The sequence below is a fragment of the Cyprinus carpio genome, chromosome A20 (assembly GCF_018340385.1).
Source record: "Cyprinus carpio isolate SPL01 chromosome A20, ASM1834038v1, whole genome shotgun sequence".
NCBI lineage: Eukaryota > Metazoa > Chordata > Actinopteri > Cypriniformes > Cyprinidae > Cyprinus > Cyprinus carpio.
The window spans coordinates 14845613-14865596 of NC_056591.1; the positions used below are offsets into that span (position 1 = coordinate 14845613).

The following is a 19984-nucleotide window of genomic DNA, read 5'->3' on the forward strand; positions in this document are numbered from 1 at the left end:
AAGGAACCAAAACTCCATCGGTGACAGAATGAAGAAAAAGCCTTGGGAGAAACCAGGCTCAGTCGGGGGCCAGTTCTCCTCAGGCCAAAATGGCCAAATGTCTCCATCCTGTTAAAACACTGCCAGTGTTTACCATTATTTTACACCATTTTCCCCCCCCATCATTATGTGTCTGTGTTATTTGGCAAGTCTTAATCTGTAATCTGAATTTCTTTTCTCACACCGGCTAAACGATTTGGCTCAGTCTGCTACAGTAGCAACACCTCAAACTCTCGCGCTTTTCTGCGCAGAGGTTGACAGGCATGTCAGACATCCAGTGATTTAAAGAATAGCCTACATAAATGCGAGCTCTTCAGAAAAAGGCAGAATGTTGATTGGTACAGTATTGTGAAGGACAAATCTTCTAGGGGTGTCCCAACTCTGTTCTGGAGGACCACTGTTCTGCAGATCTTAGCTCTAGCTTGCCTCAACACACCTGTCTGGACATTACTAGTACAGGGGTGTCCAAACTCGGTCCTGGAGGCCCGGTGTCCTGCAGATTTTTGCTCCAATGTGCCTCAACACACCTGTCTGGAAATTTCAAGTATACCTACGGTGCATTCCAAACAAGATATACTGTATCGCCCTCCGAAGGGCACTTCGGAGTAAAAACAATCATGGCCGTCATATTGAAGGGTCATTCCAAACTGAAGTGCTCAAAACTGGCCACTTCCGAATGAAACGCAGGGCTAGTAAGACCTTGATTAGCTGGTTAAGGCGTGCTTGATTAGGGTTGGATTTATTGGTGCATTGATGAAGTTTTGTTATTGCGATGTTGTAATTTGTAAATTGTTTTAAGATTTTAGTTGATCTTATGATTTCATATTTTGAACTTGTGGATTTTGTGTTTTCTGAAACTTGTAACACCTGACCACATCAGATTGATTAGGCACTATGTTTAGGCATTGATAGTGTGATAGGGGGAAGTCGTGGCCTAACGGTTAGTGTTGGACTTGCAATTCAAGGGTTGCAAGTTCAAGTCTTGGGCCGGCAGGAATTGTAGGTGGGGGGAGTGAATGTACAGCACTCTCTCCACCTTCAATACCACGACTGAGGTGCCCTTGAGCAAGGCACCGAACCCCCAACCGCTCCCCAGGTGCAGCAGCATAAATGGCTGCTCCAGGTGTGTGTTCACGGTGTGTGTGTGTTCACTGCTATGTGTATGCTCTTTGGATGGGTTAAAAGCAGAGCACGAATTCAGAGTATGGGTCACCATACTTGGCTGTATGTCATGTCACTTTTTTGTCACTTCTTAGTCCAAGGGTGTGGACAGCTCCAAGTAGAACATCAAGTGTTGTCATCTCGAAATCACAGTAATAACGACATGGTGCAAATGCAGCATAAAGTGACGTGACATACTGTAGAGCCAAGTATGGTGACCCATACTCAGAATTCGTGCTCTGCATTTAATCCATCCAAAGTGCACACACACAGCAATGAACACACACACACCGTGAACACACACCCGGATCAGTGGACTCGGCAGGACACCAGCACTCCAGGTCCGAGTTTGGCAACCCCTGTTCTAGTATGTCTAGTAAGATCTCGATTAGCTGGTTCAGGGGCCGGTTGATCCAGCTAGATGTAACAAAGCTGGGTGTAAGCCCTGTGCTGGGCTTTGCACGTCCTGCTTTAAGATAAATATTTACAACTGTTGCACCAACTTAAACTATGATCAGACGCAACTACACCTGGTGTAGACAATGCACGTCCACACCGACACATTCTCCCGCACTTGTAGCTGAGACGACGTTCACGCCACAATGGCTACAACTACTAATATAGAACTTAATTGCTCAAGACATAATATAAGTGAAGCCGTGCACCATAATTTCATTAAGTAAACATTTCCTTGCAAGTCTGCGGTTTTATATCTGAAGTCTCTATGCACATTCCCATGACAGCATCAAGGTTAAGTAAAATATAATAAATGTAATACAATGCTTCTCTCTAGAGATATTTTTATAGCTGACTATCAAGTTTATGTACAATGAATGTCTTTCCTGAGGTTATTGTGACTTTACGTGACATTTTGTGTTTTCCTGTCTTCCTGTAGCTGAAAAAACACATTTATAGTTTGTATTTTGTGATAAAATTCACAGAATTTGAAAGCTGATCATTTATTTCTGATTAAAAGTAACAAAGCACAAAACTTATTGCGATTATTGGATGGCAGGCACGCTAATGGAATTAAAGACGTGAAATATTTCCAAGCATTAATACTGTCCTTCTGAGCAAAATGTCAAATGGTTCAATTTCTTTTAATAATCCCGGTTCATATGTAATATATTATTGTATAATTATTACATGCTTGACAAAAATATATTTTGTATTCAATTACTGTCGAAAATGTGATAGGCTATTCTACTACACCGAGCTTTGCTATTGATATCCCTTATGCTGCCTGAAAAGACCATAAACATTACAGTTCACGTCTGCAGTAATAATTAACTAACAGACATGAATCCTAAAAACTGATAATGTCCGAGCAAATTTCACTTTACACCTACCTCTGACTAGGCATAAGATTTAGACTCAGACGTAGCACTACGCCGAGATGGTGCAACTGATATAAATTCTACGGACAACTTGAAGCACATTTTATGTCCAGCCTAGCCTTACAACCGGGTGTATGTCCAGCTGGTGCAACCGACCCCAGGTGTGTTTAATTGGGATTGAAGTTAAACTTTGCAGGACAGTTGCCCTTGAATGGATGGATTTTACCAAAGCTGAATTCAAGATTCCTATCCTGTAATAAAATAATAAAACTCACTAATCTGAAGAGAGGATCTATAAAAAAAAAGAACAGAACAACAGCTGGCACTATCTCATCTCTTTTCCCCCTTGCTGAGTTCCTGACTCCTCACACCCTCTCCTTCCCCTCAGGTCTCAGTCAGTCATGCAAATTTTACAAATCTATTGTTTCAAGCTGTTGTCAATATAAATAGCTGTGTGGTCAATATAAAGACTTCAGGTGTGACTGGTAAGGTGGTTTCACTCTGGCATCAACAGAACAGGCAAGAATAAACAAAACAAAACCTGTTCTTCTGATGTGGGAGATGTCCCAATAAAGATCTTTGATAACCATTTGTTTTCATCCCCAAAACTAGGTGTGTGACCTTTTGGTTTACGAGACCCTAACAAACCTAAAGGTCTTTTATGTTTTTACAACTGATTTGAAGATTTCTTTGTTCTGGTCTGGGTATATAAGCGAAGTGGCAAAACATTACTGGGCGATTCTGTAGTCAGAAAGCCCGTAGTATGGAGTGTGTCCACACACTCTATACTACAGTATGTATTTTCCTGAAGTCAGGTATGCATCCTTTACTCTTCGATTTATCTTTGAGAATTTGATGTCTTGTATTGATTTGATATCTTTGAATTGACTATGTAATTGGCATAATACATATTTACCTGACTGATAATGAATTGTTACATTTGATTTTATTCTGACTTACTCTGAAATTATTTCTAGTAGATTAAAGTTGAGTCTAGTATTACTGGAAATCTGTGTTCAGGATAGATCATACAGAAGGCTCAATGACTGGAGCATGGGGCACGTCTTTGAGACCATATTGATTTCTGACTATCGCTGCCTTAGTAAGTTGCAGTTTTCATAAATATACCAAAACTATGCTTTTTGTTGGAGCAAGCTGAGCTTGTGACAAACTTAAAGGTAGATATTTACCCTGCACCCGCTGTCTAAGATCAGAACTGACGAGTTTGTGTCTCTGTGACTCCGTTCGGCCAGCGTAAGTTCTATGTGTGATACTGGGTCCCTAATGAACGAATAATTGAAAGTACGGGATGTTTGGAATAATCAAATATCTAAATTAATACATAATCAACATTTGTGATCAGTTTTTAATTTAAAACATTGCCTAAATTTAATGATCACTTGAAATTGGAGTCAGATTGAACACAGAGCTAGTCTAAAATTTTAACTAAATCCTGATAAATTCAGAAGCGGGAGTTAAAGACCGAATATGCATTAAACTTTCAACTTTCACATTCATAGCTTGGATTTTTGCTCTTTATTCAAACCATGAAAATCTTTGAAAGAGGGCATGAGTAGAGGTGCAATTTGCCAGAATTGGCATTTCAGCCATTGTTTATGGGATACTGTACTTAAAGGGCAGGCACTTCAAGCAGAGCATAGCATTGGCTGGGAAAGCAGTAGACATACTGGGAATCTGGGCAATGCCATCATGCTCTCAACAAGCAATCTGGCCATCTGGAAGGTGCCTTGTCTCGTTGCCACCAGAACTGGCCTGAAAAAATTCAGGTCGGGGTCAACACCCACTTTCAAGGGCACAGACAGCTTCTGTCTTACTATTGCTGTTAGCATTATCGCTAACAACATTATGCAAAAATAGATATTTGTTAAAAATGTATTAACTATAGTAGTACTTTTCTCATTACAGACACTAGGGGGCAATTGGACAATTGGTATAAGCTTGGGAGTTTTAGCTCTGTTTGCAAAGTTGGGATGCCGATTTTCTGAAATCACTTGAAGCATGCTAACTATACCCTACATTGCGATGAAACAAGTGCCGGGAAACAAATTACATGTAAATATGAAGGTTACGTAGTTATTTATTTCATGATTTTTAACACTTGTAGCTAACACACGATGTAGCTAACAAAAAAAGGTCCCCAGTTTCGTCCCCTTAATGGCTTCTGTGACTGTCCCCCGAACGTCAATGTGTAGGGTCCTCTTGACGTCTGTTCAAGGGGACATTCACAGGAGGTCCAGCGGCCATACTGTCATTTTATTTTACTTTTAGGCAAACCAAAGAAGACTACGGAAAAGGGATTAGGACCAAGCAATAGTAAAAAAACAAAAATAAAACTGTCTTGAGATTAAAGTCATTAAATTTTGAGAGATTTCAAGAAAAAAGTCGAGATTAAATGTTGAGATTAAACTAATTAAATTTCGAGAATAAAGTTATGTTTCAAGAAAAAACTTGTTAAATTTCTAACAAAAAAGTCTAAATAAAATGTTGAGAATAAACTCTTTAAATTACGAGGAAAAAATCTTTAAATTTCAAGGAAAAAATAGTTAAATTTCAAGGGGGAAAAAAATCATTAAATTTTGAGAAAAAAGTCAAAATAAAATGTTGAGAATAAACTCATTCAATTACAAGATAAAAGGCATTATATTACGAGATAAAAGTCATTAAATTGCGAGAAAAAGCTTGTGTCATGTTCATTTCATCGCGTTGGACAGTGTTATTCAGCGTCTGCAGTGTGGTGGGTCAGAGAGTAATGCATTGGTGAGTAGTGTATGATACGATCGACTAGATTTTAATTTCATCTTTTGCCACACTTGCTTTTCTTCCTTTTCTCATGATCTCATCACATATCACATCAGAAATGTGGAAATCAATTGCTTAACGAGTATTTTTTGAAACTTTGGCTATGTTTGTCATGAGAATCCAACTCTTTAACAGTGTAAAGAGCTCAGAATGCACTTTAATAAAATATTTTAAAAAGTAAACTTTTCATAAAATGTAAACATTAGGCTACTGTAACTATACACATCTAAAATTAAAAATACCTTTTCAACAGATGAAAGCGAAAACTTAAGGCCATCTGAGGAAGTCACTAGGAGAACCGTTAACTGTCTCTTCACAGCTGAGCATTGCCATGGATACATACTGCCTGTGTACCTTAAAGAATGACATCACTTGATCAGGTGCATTTCATCAAAGTCCCTTTAAGGCAAGTCATGTCACTTGGCAGCCATCTTTGAAATGCCTCTTGGGCATGCAAGTGCAGCTCCTATCTCTTTGATTGGGGAAACATCAGATTCTCCAAAACTGTTTGCCAAGATTACAATTAAATTTAATATTTAAAATCACCAATGAAATCTGACAGCAACTCATAAATGTTGTTTCTTTTGCTCAAATAACGTTTAACAAAGTTTGTTTATGGTAAATGAGGGACGAAATAAGGACATTCATAAACTGGCTTGGACGATTGTCCTCAGAACTTCTGCCGGCGAACAGTATGTAGGAACTCACATGATAACGCAGCTGACTTTATGGACATTCTTTTTTTTTTTTTTCTTCATTTAAAATGCATTTAGGCTGGAACTTATTATTTGCTTTTATCACTATAAAATCGAATGAATTAACAAATTAATTAATAAAAATAGACCATTTTCTTTTCAATGGCCAGTCGCCATACATTAACTTAAACAGCAAAGATACTGTAGTTCCCAAAACTGTTCCCAACTGAATAAAAGAGCTGTTATCTTTAAAACATTAAAGTAGACCTGCTACACCAGTTCATAAAAACTTATCACTGAATGTAGTTGCAAACATTTTATGTGCAGGTAATCAATTATGAGGGAAAAGACTTTTTAGTCTTTGAAAAATATGTTTGAGATAAATGGCTGTTATATTTTTCTATTATTTTTCGCAATGACCCAGTTTGCAGCTTGAGTTCTGCTATTTTTCATACTGAGTTTAATTACAACTAATTATATTTAAAGAAATGTTGTAATTAAAATGCAGAGTTAGTTAATTAAATATTTTTTGTTAAAGAACAGGAAGAAAAAATGTAACTTAAAAACCTACATGTTCAAATAGCCTCAAATTTGAGATGAGTGAAGTGCAATAATTCTGTGAATTCTAGTAATAATTTTTTAAAAGGACTGTTCAACTTCACCTAAAAAAAAAAAAAAAAAAAAAATTCTGTCATTATTTATGAACATGAGAACCATTGATGTTTGGTCAACGAAGTGAAATCAGTTATGAAAGTAGCATGAATTGCTTTAACTTGTAATGTAACTATCATGTTTTAACTAATAGTTTACTGTTGCATACTTCATTATTTTTTGCCTCCTGTCTCTCTCCCTGCACATGAGGCAACATACATAAATCCTAAGATCAACAATACTAGATATCAAAACCCACATTGTGGCCGAAAAGACAGAATAAATGAAACTCAAACAGTTCATAGTTATCACTTTAATGGTAGATTGATACTGATAAGTCATTAGTTGGAAGTTGTTCAAACAAAAGCATTGTCACAGGTAACTTATAAAGCACTGACTGAATCAGGGAAATTCATGCCAATTAAAAATTATATAGAATCGAATTTCTAGTCTGAAGAATGTGATTTAACCTCTGAGTACTGGTTTGGTTTGTGAGTAAACAAACCATCAAAATACTAGAAGAAAATGTACACCTGAGTAAAAGGTGCCAAAAAAAAATGCCAAAAGTAAAAATACAAAATCAATTGTATACAAAACTGTACACATAAGCATCAAGTAAATTTCTTAATACTTTTAACACATTTCTACTACATTGTATAAACTAAAAATTACTATCTTCTGTAACCCGTGTGATTTTTGGCTCCTATAGCATTTTATTTTTAATACTCACATTTTATTGCTTTGCAGCCTGAAATGAAGACGGACAGAGAATTGAAATTGTGTTACTCTCAGACCCTTGGTGGATACAGATAACACTACAGAAGATCATTAAATACAGATAAAATATAAAGTACAACTATAAAAATATACAAATAGGTCATGCAAAAAGAAAGATAAGTAAAGCAGCACATGGCAGATAAAGTGCAAACCAGTGAAGTAAATAAACAGTGCAGATATAATGATTGTAGTGCAAAGAGCTTATTCAGTCTGATTAAAATGTCAAAAATCTCAGTTCTTTATTTAAACTGATGGAAGAGGTAGTTGAATGAGGTCAGTTAAATGCTGAATGAGGTAGTGAGCAGACCAATGCTGCACAAAGTGTCTGGTGCAGGTCCCAGTGGGTAGTGGGGGCTGAGTGGGGACTGGGGTTCAGAGTTCAGTGGTGCATGGGGAAAAAGAGGGGAGAGGGGGGAGAGTCGGTAAAAAAGGTCGATAGAGAGTTCAGCTTCCTGACAGCCTAATGAATGAAGCTATCCTTCAGTCTGTTGGTCCTAGCCTGGAGACTCCGCAGTCTCCTCCCTGATCACCTGCAATGCAGAAACCTTTACGGGTGAGACGGGTTCCGTAAATGTCCTGGAGGGAGGGGAAGGAGACACCAACAATCTTTTCAGCTGCTCTCACTATATGTTGAAGGGTCTTCCGGCAGGACGCATTGCAGGCGCCATACCACACAGTGATGCAGGTAGTCAGGATGCTCTTGATGGTGCCTCTGTAGAAGGTGCACATGATGGGGGCCGGGACTCTGGCTCTTCTCAGTTTGCAGCGGAAGCAGAGACGCTTCTGTGCTTTCTTGGCCAGTGCTTCGTTGTTGTCGTTCCAGGAGAGGTCCTCTGTGATGTGCACACCTAGGAACTTGCTGCTCACCCTCTCCACAGTTGCACCGTCACTGGAGAGGGTGGTCAGAGGTGCATTCTCCTGAAGTCGACAACAATCTCCTTCGTCTTCTCCACATTCAGAGAGAGATTGTTGTCACTGCACCACCCGGGCAGGTGGCTCACCTCACCTCACTCCTGTAGTTTGTCTCATCTCTGTTGCTAATGAGACACACCACAGTCGTGTCATCCAGAAACTTAATAAAGAGGTTAGAATTGTGTGACGGTGTGCAGTTGTGGGTCAGCAGAGTGAAGAGGAGGGGACTCAGCACACATCCTTGGGGGGCCCCAGTGTTCAGTGCGATGATGCTGGATGTGTTGCTGCCAACCTGTACTGCCTGAGGTCTACCAGTAAAGGATCACCCCCTCCTAAAAATTACTTGTAAACTCAATCAGATGGAGCTAATCACCTTCTCAATGGCATACAAAGCAGCAGCAGTGATCAGCTGTGCCATTCTAATGAGCTCAGCATGAAAAGAGCTTTCCTGGAGCATTTCAGTCCTTGGTAATGCAACTGAAGCAAACAGCCAACTATGGGTGGCAAGGAACTGTCAAAAGATCTCCGGGATAAAGTTGTGGACCGGCACAAGTCAGGAGATTGATACAAAAAAATTCAAAGGCTTTATCAATGCCTAGATGCACATTAAAGTCTATTATTAAGAAGTGGAAGGTATTTGGTACAACACAGACCCTCCCTGGATCAGGACGTTACTCCAAACTGGATGAAAGAGCCTGGAGGAAATTGGTCAGGGAGGCGACCAACAGCAATTCTGAAACAGTTGCAGGAATTTATGACAAAGAGTGATCATTGTGTGGATGTGACAACAATATCACAAATTATCCACAAATGTGGCTTGTATGGGAGGGTTGCAAGAAAAAAGCCACTCCTCAAGAAAGGCCACATGCAGTAACAACTGAGCTTTGCCAAAACCTACCTTAGAGATTCTGAGGCAGATGAGACTAAAATTTAATTATTTGGCCTCAACACCAAACGATATGTCTGGCAGAAATCCAGTACAGCTCACCATCCAAATAACAGCATTCCTAAGCACGGAGGTGGTAATATCCTGTTATGGGGTGTTTCTCTGCAGCAGGGACTGAAGCATTTGTCAGGATAGAAGGAAAAATGGATGTGGCAAAATACTGTCAAATTCTTGAGGAAAATCTGCTGCCCTCTGCCAAAAAGTTGGAAGAAGGTTTACCTTCCAACATGACAATGACCCAAAGCACACAGCAAAACTGACCACACAAGTGGTTAAAAGTGGAAATCATGAATGTCCTTGCATGGACTAGTCAGAGCCCAGACTTGAACCCCATTGAAAATCTGTGGAATGACTTGAAGACTGCAGTCCACAAACGGTCATCATCAAATTGAACTGAAACTGAGCAGTTCTGCAAAGAAGAGTGAGCAAATATTGCAAAGTCTAAATGTGCAAAGTTAGTAGAGACAAATCTCAACAGACTAAAGACTGTAATTAAAGCAAAAGGTGGGTCAACAAAATACTGACACAAGGGGGTGATCCTTTTCCAACTCAGTGATTCTGTTTTTTTATTTTTTTATAACATGTTGGTGTTTTATCTTTCACTTTGATGTTATAAGTTGCACAGAGTAAATACAGCTGAATAAAACAAAAACTCTGTGTTCATTTCAAGCTGCAAAGCAACAAACTGATTATTTAAAGGGTGTGATTGTTTTCTATACCCACTGTACATATACAGACAAAATAAAGTACTATGTAACTATTGCATCTATTAAATACATGTTCCATAAATTCTGTTTATGCCTGATAATTACATATAAACATTTATGGCATTTTTATTATAGTATTAAGCAGTACATTTGTGCAAAAAATTGACTCAGAACAAAAGCCATTTATTCCATAATTTTAGCTCAATGCAAGTTCGGCAAACAGAAGTATATGATTTTCTAATGTCGTTGTTCTCTCAGGGTTTACTAAGAGTCAACATTCAAAAGCAGGCTTAAAAGTTTTGCTCTCGTTCTTGATGATTTAGGAATTTGATCAACCTCGGAGGAACCGGAAGCTTGTGAATTTTCTTCAGTCTCTTGATCCCGAGCAGATTGCGGATTTTCAGTCTGCAGAGCTGCATGAGTGGGCGTGGAGGCACTGCAATCAGAAACAGCAAATGAATACACAGGAGACTGAAATCATTTGCATATATGAATAATTTTAGCGAAAGGTATAGGTGCACATACTTGCTTTCTCTTTGATGCACTGCCACTCATGGTAACTGTCCAGATGTTCAACGAGTCGTGCACACAGTTTTACATGCCCAACATAGTCAAGCAGCATGTCTATAATCGGTCCTGCCCAGCGTGAGAAGTTTTCGGTAGAGATCATCTCACAGAACTAGTAAAAAGTGGTGTAAAATGTGGTACTGCAAACAATATACAATTTACAATTCAGAAAAAAATATTACACTATGTGTAAGTGGCTTCAGGCCACTTACCTGAATACAAGTCTTTTCTACAGCTTCATCTGGATCATATCTTAGATTACACCTAGTCTTTATAGGTGGATGAGGATTGCTGCCATAAACACAATTGAAACATGACAAGGCATCGCAGCCATTATCCATTAGATACTTCAGTATGGTCAGATACTTCATGCAGAACATAACACTGGCTGGAAAGGTAGTTGGGTGAGTTGGGATGTAGGCATTGACATTAGCACCATGTTCTACCAGCAAAGTCACTGTCTGGATGCACCCCTGCCTCAGGGCCACTAGGAGCGGGTTGAACGTGTCCAGGTTTGGATTAGCACCAGCCTTTAGGAGCATGGTGGTAGCATCGATGTTGTTGTTCATGGCAGAAAAGTATAGCACTGTGCTGCGACGATCTTCATACATCCTAGAACGACTCTCGGACAACGTGTCATTGACGTCAAAGCCGGCCTCGATCAGTAACTCAAGAATATCGTTTCTGTTGCGCTCCGCTGCTAAATGGAGGGGACTGATACCCGAACGTCTCACTCTGGCTTTGCTTGTGGCTGGGATCAGCATGGTTACGATACTGAAAATGAGAAGTTTTGTGTTCTTGAGTGCTAGTGTGCTTGCTAGTGTACACTAAAATACTCTTGAATGTCATATTAGAATTGGACTCCATTAGGGTGAAATGACGATTATAAGATGGAAAAATTATTTCATAAGAAGTCAGAAGAAAAGCTTGTATGTAGGGATTAGCATTAATGAAATAGTTCTAGGGTTGGGAACTGAAAAGTATGGAAGAGAACGTGCTTGTTAGGGGACATTGACACAGAAGAAGTTTTTACATTTCGCTGCACTGCATTTCCGTTATTTTTTTCTATATAAACGTGTTTGACTATTGCACTCATGTTTTTTTCAGCGTCTTGTGCATGACACTGCATTCTAAAAATGCTGTGCTCATGTTAAACATGCCACAACACCTCTACTGAATCTACAATGCGAAACAGACAGTGCGAATAGAGTAGTTCGATTTCCAAACAAATCATTCATATGAGGTTATTCTTTCTATTGAATCAAAAACATACAGTGTAGTGTAGTCCAATTCTTAAAAAAAATGACTCATTCATTTCTTTTTTTGTAAATCAAAAAACAGCATACTGTATGTAGTCTGATTCCCTATAATAAGTTTTTTTTTTAATGAATATATAATATTTACATTTAAATTTAATTTAATTTGGTTGTTTATATGACAGTGTGTAGTTAAAGATACACCTTAAGCATTTAGCCATTTAAATTTTTTTCTTTTTACTTTAACAGTTAAACACACCTATTGCAATAATTGTAATAAATATTTATTGTTAAAAAATCTACAATAACTGTCAATGGATCTGTTAAGGAATTGAAATAGTTAAGAGGAACTGGAAGATGGGATCATCAAATTATTTACGATTCCCATCCCTAAACATGTCATGCTATAAAGAATTATGCTATGGGATGATTAGATTTAAGACAGGCACACAATAAACTAGAAGAGTTAACAAGGCATAACATGTATGTCAGAAGAAAGGGCACTTATCGGAAATGGTATTTTAAAAAATAAAACCAAAAAATAACTATTTGCTCCTACTTGAGTTAGCTTGAGTTAGGGTTACAGGATTAGCACCCTCTCGCCACAGCACTGCTCTTAATCACCCATTGAGACTTACTTAGTTGCCCTGACATTTTTGTGGGTATACCCGGAAGTGAGGAGGTCTTTGCTGAAAATCAATGCAAGATCATGAGATGTACTAAACCTAAACTCTTAAGAACCAATGGCTTTCGCATATAAACAAGTTAGTAGATAAACTGTGACCTGAGAAAATTCCTTCCAAAGCAAATTCATTCTTTCATACCTATTATTACCACACTGGGCAGCAATATGAATTGGCAACAGTCCTGTTTTGCCTGGCTTGTTGGCATTTGCATTTTGAGATAGAAGAAACTCTACAGTGCCCTCATGACCATTTTTACAGGCTTCATACAGTGCTGTGGCTCCATCTGCAGCCTGGCTGTTGAGATCAGCACCTGATTGAGGTGGGATGCATTATATGTCAGATGCATTACATCACAAAACAACACTGGAACAGAAAGGAAAATGACAAACCAAATGACAGTGAATGATTTTACCATTTTTTAAAAGCATGCGAAGTGCATCCACTTTTCCACTTTGGGCGGCCACAAAGATAGGAGTGATTCCATACATGTTGGGTATGCTTACTTTGGCTCCAGCTTTCACCAGCATCTCACAGATTTCCACATTGTTCCTGCACACACTCTCATGGAGAGCTGTCCAGCCTTGAATGCATTTCGTGTTCACAGAGGCGCCATAATTCAGTAACATGGCAACCATTGCTGGGTTCTCCTTCTCACAAGCTACAGATACGTATAGAATTGATCAAATTTCCATCACACCACTGAAGGCCACATTAAATCAAGAGCAAAACAAAAGGTGCAGGTTGATAGATAGATAATACAATATTACCTTTATAAAGGGAAGTCTCCCTATCCTTATTGATAATATCAGGATCGGCTCCTTTCTCTAGAAGACACTCCACACATGCAAGATGTTCATTGACCACAGCTATCATTAAAGCAGTCTGCTCTTTCAAAGTGCGCTGGTTGATCATCCCAGGTTGAGCTATGAGAATAGTGTTCATGATCAAAGCCAGGACAATCTGTTACAGCTCGGCTAAATAAAGTTCAATGGATTAATTTTCAAATGAGTGCACACTACCTTTCAGGAGAATTTTAATACATTGATCTTGTCCATAATATGCTGCCTCGTGCAAAGGCATCCATCCATCTTTATTTGGTTTAAGAAGGTTGCACCAAGGTTGCTTAACCAACAGTCTCACTGATCCTACATCTCCTTCCAAAATGGCCTTAGCAATAGGATCAATCTCCCTAAAGAAGAATTTTTATTTTGATGCATTAAAGGGATAGTTCACCCAAAAATGAAAATTATGTCATTAATGACTCACCCTCATGTCGTTCCAAACCCGTGAGACCTCCGTTCATCTTCGGAACACAGTATAAGATATTTTAGATTTAGTCCGAGAGCTTTCTGTCCCTCCATTGAGAATGTATGTACGGTATACTGTCCACGTCCAGAAAGGTAATAAAAACATCTTCAAAGTAGTCCATGTGACATCAGAGGGTCCGTTAGAATTTTTTGAAGCATCGAAAATACATTTTGGTCCAAAATTATCAAAAACTACGACTTTATTCAGCATTGACTTCTCTCCCGGGTCTGTTATGAGCGCGCCGTTCACAGCACATCCGGTTCGCGAACGAATCACTCGATGTAACCGGATCTTCTTGAACCAGTTCACCAAATCGAACTGAATCGTTTGAAACGGTTCGCGTCAACAATAAGCATTAATCCACAAATGACTTAAGCTGTTAACTTTTTTAACATGGCTGACACTCCCTCTGAGTTCAAATAAACCAATATCCCGGAGTAATTCATTTACTCAAACAGTACACTGACTGAACCGAGCCAGATAACGAACGAAACATTGACTCGTTCTCGAGTCAAGAACCGTTTCTGTCGGACGCGTGCGATTCGAGAACCGAGGAGCTGATGAAACTGCGCATGCGTGATTCAGACTGACACACAGCGCGTCTGAACCGAACTGGTTCTTTTGGTGATTGATTCTGGACCGATTCTGTGCTAATGTTATGAGCGCGGGTAAACCGAAGGCTTGAATCAAGGGCAATCATCGCCAATGAAGTCATTACGTCGAGTGCAAAATAACTGGTGAACCGTTTTCGGGCAACCGGTTTATTGAATCAAACTGTCCGAAAGAACCGGTTCGCGGAGAAGAACAGAACTTCCCATCACTACCGGTGATCCGAAAACCGATGCAACCGGTTCTTGACTCGAGAACGAGTCAATGTTTCGTTCGTTATCTGGCTCGGTTCAGTCAGTGTACTGTTTGAGTAAATGAATTACTCCGGGATATTGGTTTATTTGAACTCAGAGGGAGTGTCATGTTAAAAAAGTTAACAGCTTAAGTCATTTGTGGATTAATGCTTATTGTTGACGCGAACCGTTTCAAACGATTCAGTTCGATTTGGTGAACTGGTTCAAGAAGATCCGGTTACATCGAGTGATTCGTTCGCGAACCGGATGTGCTGTGAACGCGCTGATAACAGACCCGGGAGAGAAGTCAATGCTTAATAAAGTCGTAGTTTTTGATATTCTTGGACCAAAATGTATTTTCGATGCTTCAAAAAAATTCTAACGGACCCTCTGATGTCACATGGACTACTTTGAAGATGTTTTTATTACCTTTCTGGACGTGGACATGATACCGTACATACATTCTCAATGGAGGGACAGAAAGCTCTCGGACTAAATCTAAAATATCTTATACTGTGTTCCGAAGATGAACGGAGGTCTCACGGGTTTGGAACGACATGAGGGTGAGTCATTAATGACATAATTTTCATTTTTGGGTGAACTATCCCTTTAAGTGTTGCAGGTGAGAAAATGTTATTTACCCCTCTCATATACATAAATATTAAAACATATTATATATATTACTATTCTAAGTTTGGGGTTTTACACATCACAACTGTTTTCAACATTGATAATAAGAAATGTTTATTGAACAGCAAATTAGCATATTAGAATGATTTCTGAAGGATCATGTGACACTGAAGACTGGAGTAATGACTGCTGAAATTTCAGCTTTATCATCACAGGAATAAATTGCATTTTAAAATATAAACAGTCCTTTTAAATTGTAATATTATTTACTGCATGAAATTTCTTTCAAAGACATTAAAAAAATCTTACTGACCAAATTTTGAAATGGTAGTGCATATTTTTGCACATTTGGATTACTGTATTGTACACTGGCACTGAAACATACAGTACTGTCATATTGACTACATCTAAAACATATTTACTTATTCATAGCTCTAGAAACTTTGATTAATCCTTTGTATTTTATATTATATCATACATTTTTAAGTTAGATTTTACTATTAAAATAATATATATATTTTTTTAAATTTTTTAGTCTTTTCAAGCATAGAAAAACCACACTTTTCTTACACATATGCTTACTAATGAGCACATACATAGTACTGTCATGTAATTTTGCAATCACTCACTCTTCAGGCTCAGGGGTAACTTGAAAACTTCCATCATATTTTCGGTACGCCATCATTCGCTTGCCATAACCAGTCACAAAGTGACTTACTGAACTCACATCCTGTGGACTTACTGTTTCTCTTTGGAGAAAAAAAAAAAAGAATTGAATTCATATGAGTTAATTTAATGCTGCCTAAGATCTCTAACTATTACACAATCCCTGGACTTCCACTGAAATGGGATGGGATCATTTTCAGAATTTGTATTTTTTGTTAGATTACCTACATGTTATCATTGAAATTAAACAAAAATCTACTACTGGAAGACTAGTTGAAGAGTTGACATAATGTCAGATTACAGGGGAAATTTAAACAAGTGGATTGGGGCACAGCAAAGGATAGTGTCTCTATTTTTATGCATGGTGGCATGTAAACTTGAACAACTCTGCTGTCTCCTCTTTCTAATCTTGACCTTTGAATGAAGAGGAACAGCTGAGAAGCAGTTGTGTCAGCCATCAGAGAAGGCATCTGTGAGTGATATTGTTACCCTCTCTGTGAGGAAATTTTATGTGGCAATCCACTGATGTTTATGTTTTGATCCTATGTTCTACATGTAGTCTTGATAATTTAGTGTATTGCATCAATAAAAAAAAATAGATATCCATTTAAAAGAAAAGGTTTAGCTTGATGTAAGTTTGAAAATAAACATGTTGAAAATCTGTGCAGATATTTTAAAGTTAGCACTTAAAACAGTTAGCACTATTTTAAAGTTAGTATGTACTTAGTAAAGGTTAGTGTGAGTATGATGTGCTAAGCACTGGTTATTTTTATACTCACATTGAGAGTTTGATTTATGATGGCACCACATTTCAATTTGAATGAAGCATAGCAAACAGTACCTGGGTGGATTGGCGGGACACGCAGCCAGTTCTGGCTGCTGCTGGGGATGATGTGATGGTGGAGCTCGGAATCGGGCTGCTGGCCTGTTTAGAGCAATGGGGGTCTTTGAGTTTTCAGTGCCTGACCCAGAGTTGTGGGCATCAGCAATGCTCCGCTCAATTGCCAGTTGAATGAGCTCATCATCAGACAGGTTGCTATACAGACTATAGTCTGCAAATTCCAGGTTGGTGTCTGTGGTACCCGGCACGGACACATGGGCGGCTGCCATGTTGGATCCTGAGACAATCAAAACATTCATTAGGCCTACTTAATGAACCTACTGGACTAACATCTTTTTGCTTGGCATGCTTATCACAGAAAACTGTTATTGCAAATTTCATTAGCTTGCTTGATTAGGACAGACAGCTAAATGACTTCATGGTAAATTTGACAGATTTCTGATTGACTGTTTTTGATTTATGCTCACCAAGGCTGCATTTATGTGATAAATACAGTAAAAAAAAGTAATATTGTGAAATATTATTACAATTTGAAGGGGTCATGAACTGCCTTTTTTGTTTATTTTGTAATCGGAAAGCTCCGTTTGAATAGGTGTGGCAGATTGTAGACTCGGAAGTAAACGCCCACTGCTATGATTGACTAACAGTTGTGTATGTTTGACAGCCTACATCCTTCATGGATGGACACTGTGTGATTTAGGTTAAAACACATAAATACTCGTACATATCAACAAAAATGATCTGTAATAACAGACTAAGTAAAAGTGACCAAGTAATAAAAACAATTACTCAACATTGTGTCGTGCAACATTATTGTCAGATCCAATATAGTCGGCAGACTTGGCAAAGCATCATCTTTTAGTTCTTTCTGCAAATCGGTAAAAGAAAGTAAACAAAGGACCAAGTTCTTACTGACGTGGTCTGGAACTTGACTAAAAATAAAGTTCATCCACTCTTTCATAATGTTGGGATCTGAAGGAAGGCGATACAACGACTGTGTCTTTCCACAGATTGGCACTTTACAGCGTTTTGTTTTCTTCTGAGCCATCTTTATCATTTAAATACATTGTCTTTTCTGACCCACTTCCGGTCTTAGAAGTCTACTAATGAGCTGACGAGTTGAATCGGGTGTGTTAGATGAGGGAGACAGTGCTGGCTGCTCCAGGACAGTTCTGAAAAGACGTGCTCTTAAATGTGACTCATAACAAATACTTACTTGCGTTAAGGCAGCTTTAATCGCCATTGGTAACTTCATGACTTAATTGACGACACAACTATGGCACGCTCGTAGTTTCATTCGTGTTTTATGATATAGCGCTTTAATATAATTCAGCGTGCACCGCCGTATTAGTGCGTGCATTTGAAGAGCACGTGCTACGACAGTATAATGGCTGACAGTACAGGAAAAATCGTTATTACTGACATGGCCTGACAACATCTCATCTGACTGCAGTTCATTGTTGTTCTGCGGAAGCTTCCTCGTCACCTGTAGCTTCTCAGCGCTCGTTAATAGCGGCTGGCGCTGAGGAGAAGTTAGAGTGCACGTCTGAAAAGTTTACAGTTTGATGTGGTTGTAAAGACATTCTGCATCTAAATAAACACAATTCTTGTCAAGATAAAGAAACAGAAGCAGCAGTTGTGAGTGGGATGGACAACCCTAGTGTCACCTCTGCGTTAATAGTGCTAAATATTTTTAATGCAGTTAAACTGACAAAATAAATAAATAAATAAAAATAAATTAATTGCATGCGTTAAAACTAATTTTGATAGCACTAATATGCCTACACACACACACACACACACACACACACACACACACACACACACACACACACACACACACACACACACACACACACACACACACACACATATTAGTGTAAGACATGATACACTTTCTATGCTTTTAAATTGAATACCACATATAAATATATTGTAAAAATACATTTGTGTGTGTGTGTGTGTGTGTGTGTGTGTGTGTGTGTGTGTGTGTGTGTGTGTGTGTGTGTGTGTGTGTTGCTTTTTTCCCCCAAGCCTCATTGGGAAAAGTTGCATGAAAAAAACTGAAGAGTCTGTCACAAGGTATTTATAATTTCTATGTTTGCAGTTGTTTTGCATTAAATGTATAGTTCATCCAAAACTGAAAACTCTGTCATTCACTTCATTTTCTTCATGTTGTTTTAGACTGGTATGATTTGCACCAAGATCTTTTAAAGAATGTTGGTAATCACTGACTGTATGGACAGAAAAAAAACAAACACGTAAGACATTTCTCAAAATATCTTTTTATAGAAGAAAGTCATACTGGTTTGGAACGACATGAGGGTTAGTAAATGATGACAGAATTTTCATTTTTATGGTGAATGATACCTTTATGTATCTATTCATGCCTCTGTTTTAGCATATAAAATAGATAGTACAATTACAACTTTTGTAAATAGAAGGTAAAGGTGCATAAAATAAATAATAAAAAAACATAATTTGAATAAAACCAAAGAGTATGACTCAATACCAATGCTGAACAAAATGATGATTCATCTCTCAACATTTTTACAATATTAATGGACCAATGTATACTGCACCTTCATCCAAAACACACTAACACAAGCCAGAATTAACAACAAAAAAAATAAGCTACTTACCACTTCAAAATGTTTTTTCTTTTTTTTCCCCCTTCCTTAACCATGTGTCAGATTTCCAAACAGAAAAGGTTGTTTTGTTTATCCCAATGTCGAGTGGCGCACTGGACACTTGCTCGCACTGGGACCTGTTTAGCTCTCTGCAAAGAGAGGCCTTTAACTGTCACCCCACACCCGACTCTGGGTACACGTGATATGCAGTATGCCAAGATCTTAGCTATTGCTGTTCTTGAGGGGTTGCAGACCTGGTGTAGCTTACGAAAAACAATCTTTGAACTCTAGTGCAGTGAACTGTGCTTCCTGAAATATTTTAGCTGAAAATACCCAATACAGAAGATTTTTTGATTGAAGTGGATTTAGAAAGATTATTTAAGAAAAAATATAAGAAAAAATTATTTAACAGTGTAATATGTGACTGTAAATAATGGTTGGACTTCCCTTCATACTTTGCCTTTGTTCAGTGAAGCCGTTAGTGTGTAACAGGGTTAAATTTTTATCCTGTTT

General features: G+C 38.3%; 1 protein-coding gene across 2 annotated transcripts; it reads right to left on the reverse strand.

Moving 5' to 3' along the window:
* Window positions 1-9884: 9884 nt before the first annotated feature.
* On the reverse strand, window positions 9885-19649 carry LOC109074134 (ankyrin repeat and SOCS box protein 2-like). Of its 2 annotated transcripts, XM_042777754.1 has the most exons (11): window positions 19484-19648; window positions 16842-17118; window positions 15964-16083; window positions 13574-13743; window positions 13322-13477; window positions 12967-13212; window positions 12693-12864; window positions 12507-12557; window positions 10825-11386; window positions 10571-10724; window positions 9885-10481 (listed from the first exon to the last, which is right to left on the reverse strand). In XM_042777754.1, exons 2-11 carry the CDS (start codon window positions 17108-17110, stop codon window positions 10336-10338), a joined length of 2046 nt encoding a protein of 681 aa, XP_042633688.1. In that variant the 5' UTR covers window positions 17111-17118; window positions 19484-19648; the 3' UTR covers window positions 9885-10335. The 2 variants fall into 2 exon arrangements, with proteins under 2 accessions (XP_042633688.1, XP_042633689.1); XM_042777755.1 differs by lacking the exon at window positions 12507-12557 and having other exon boundaries at window positions 19484-19649.
* Window positions 19650-19984: the final 335 nt, after the last annotated feature.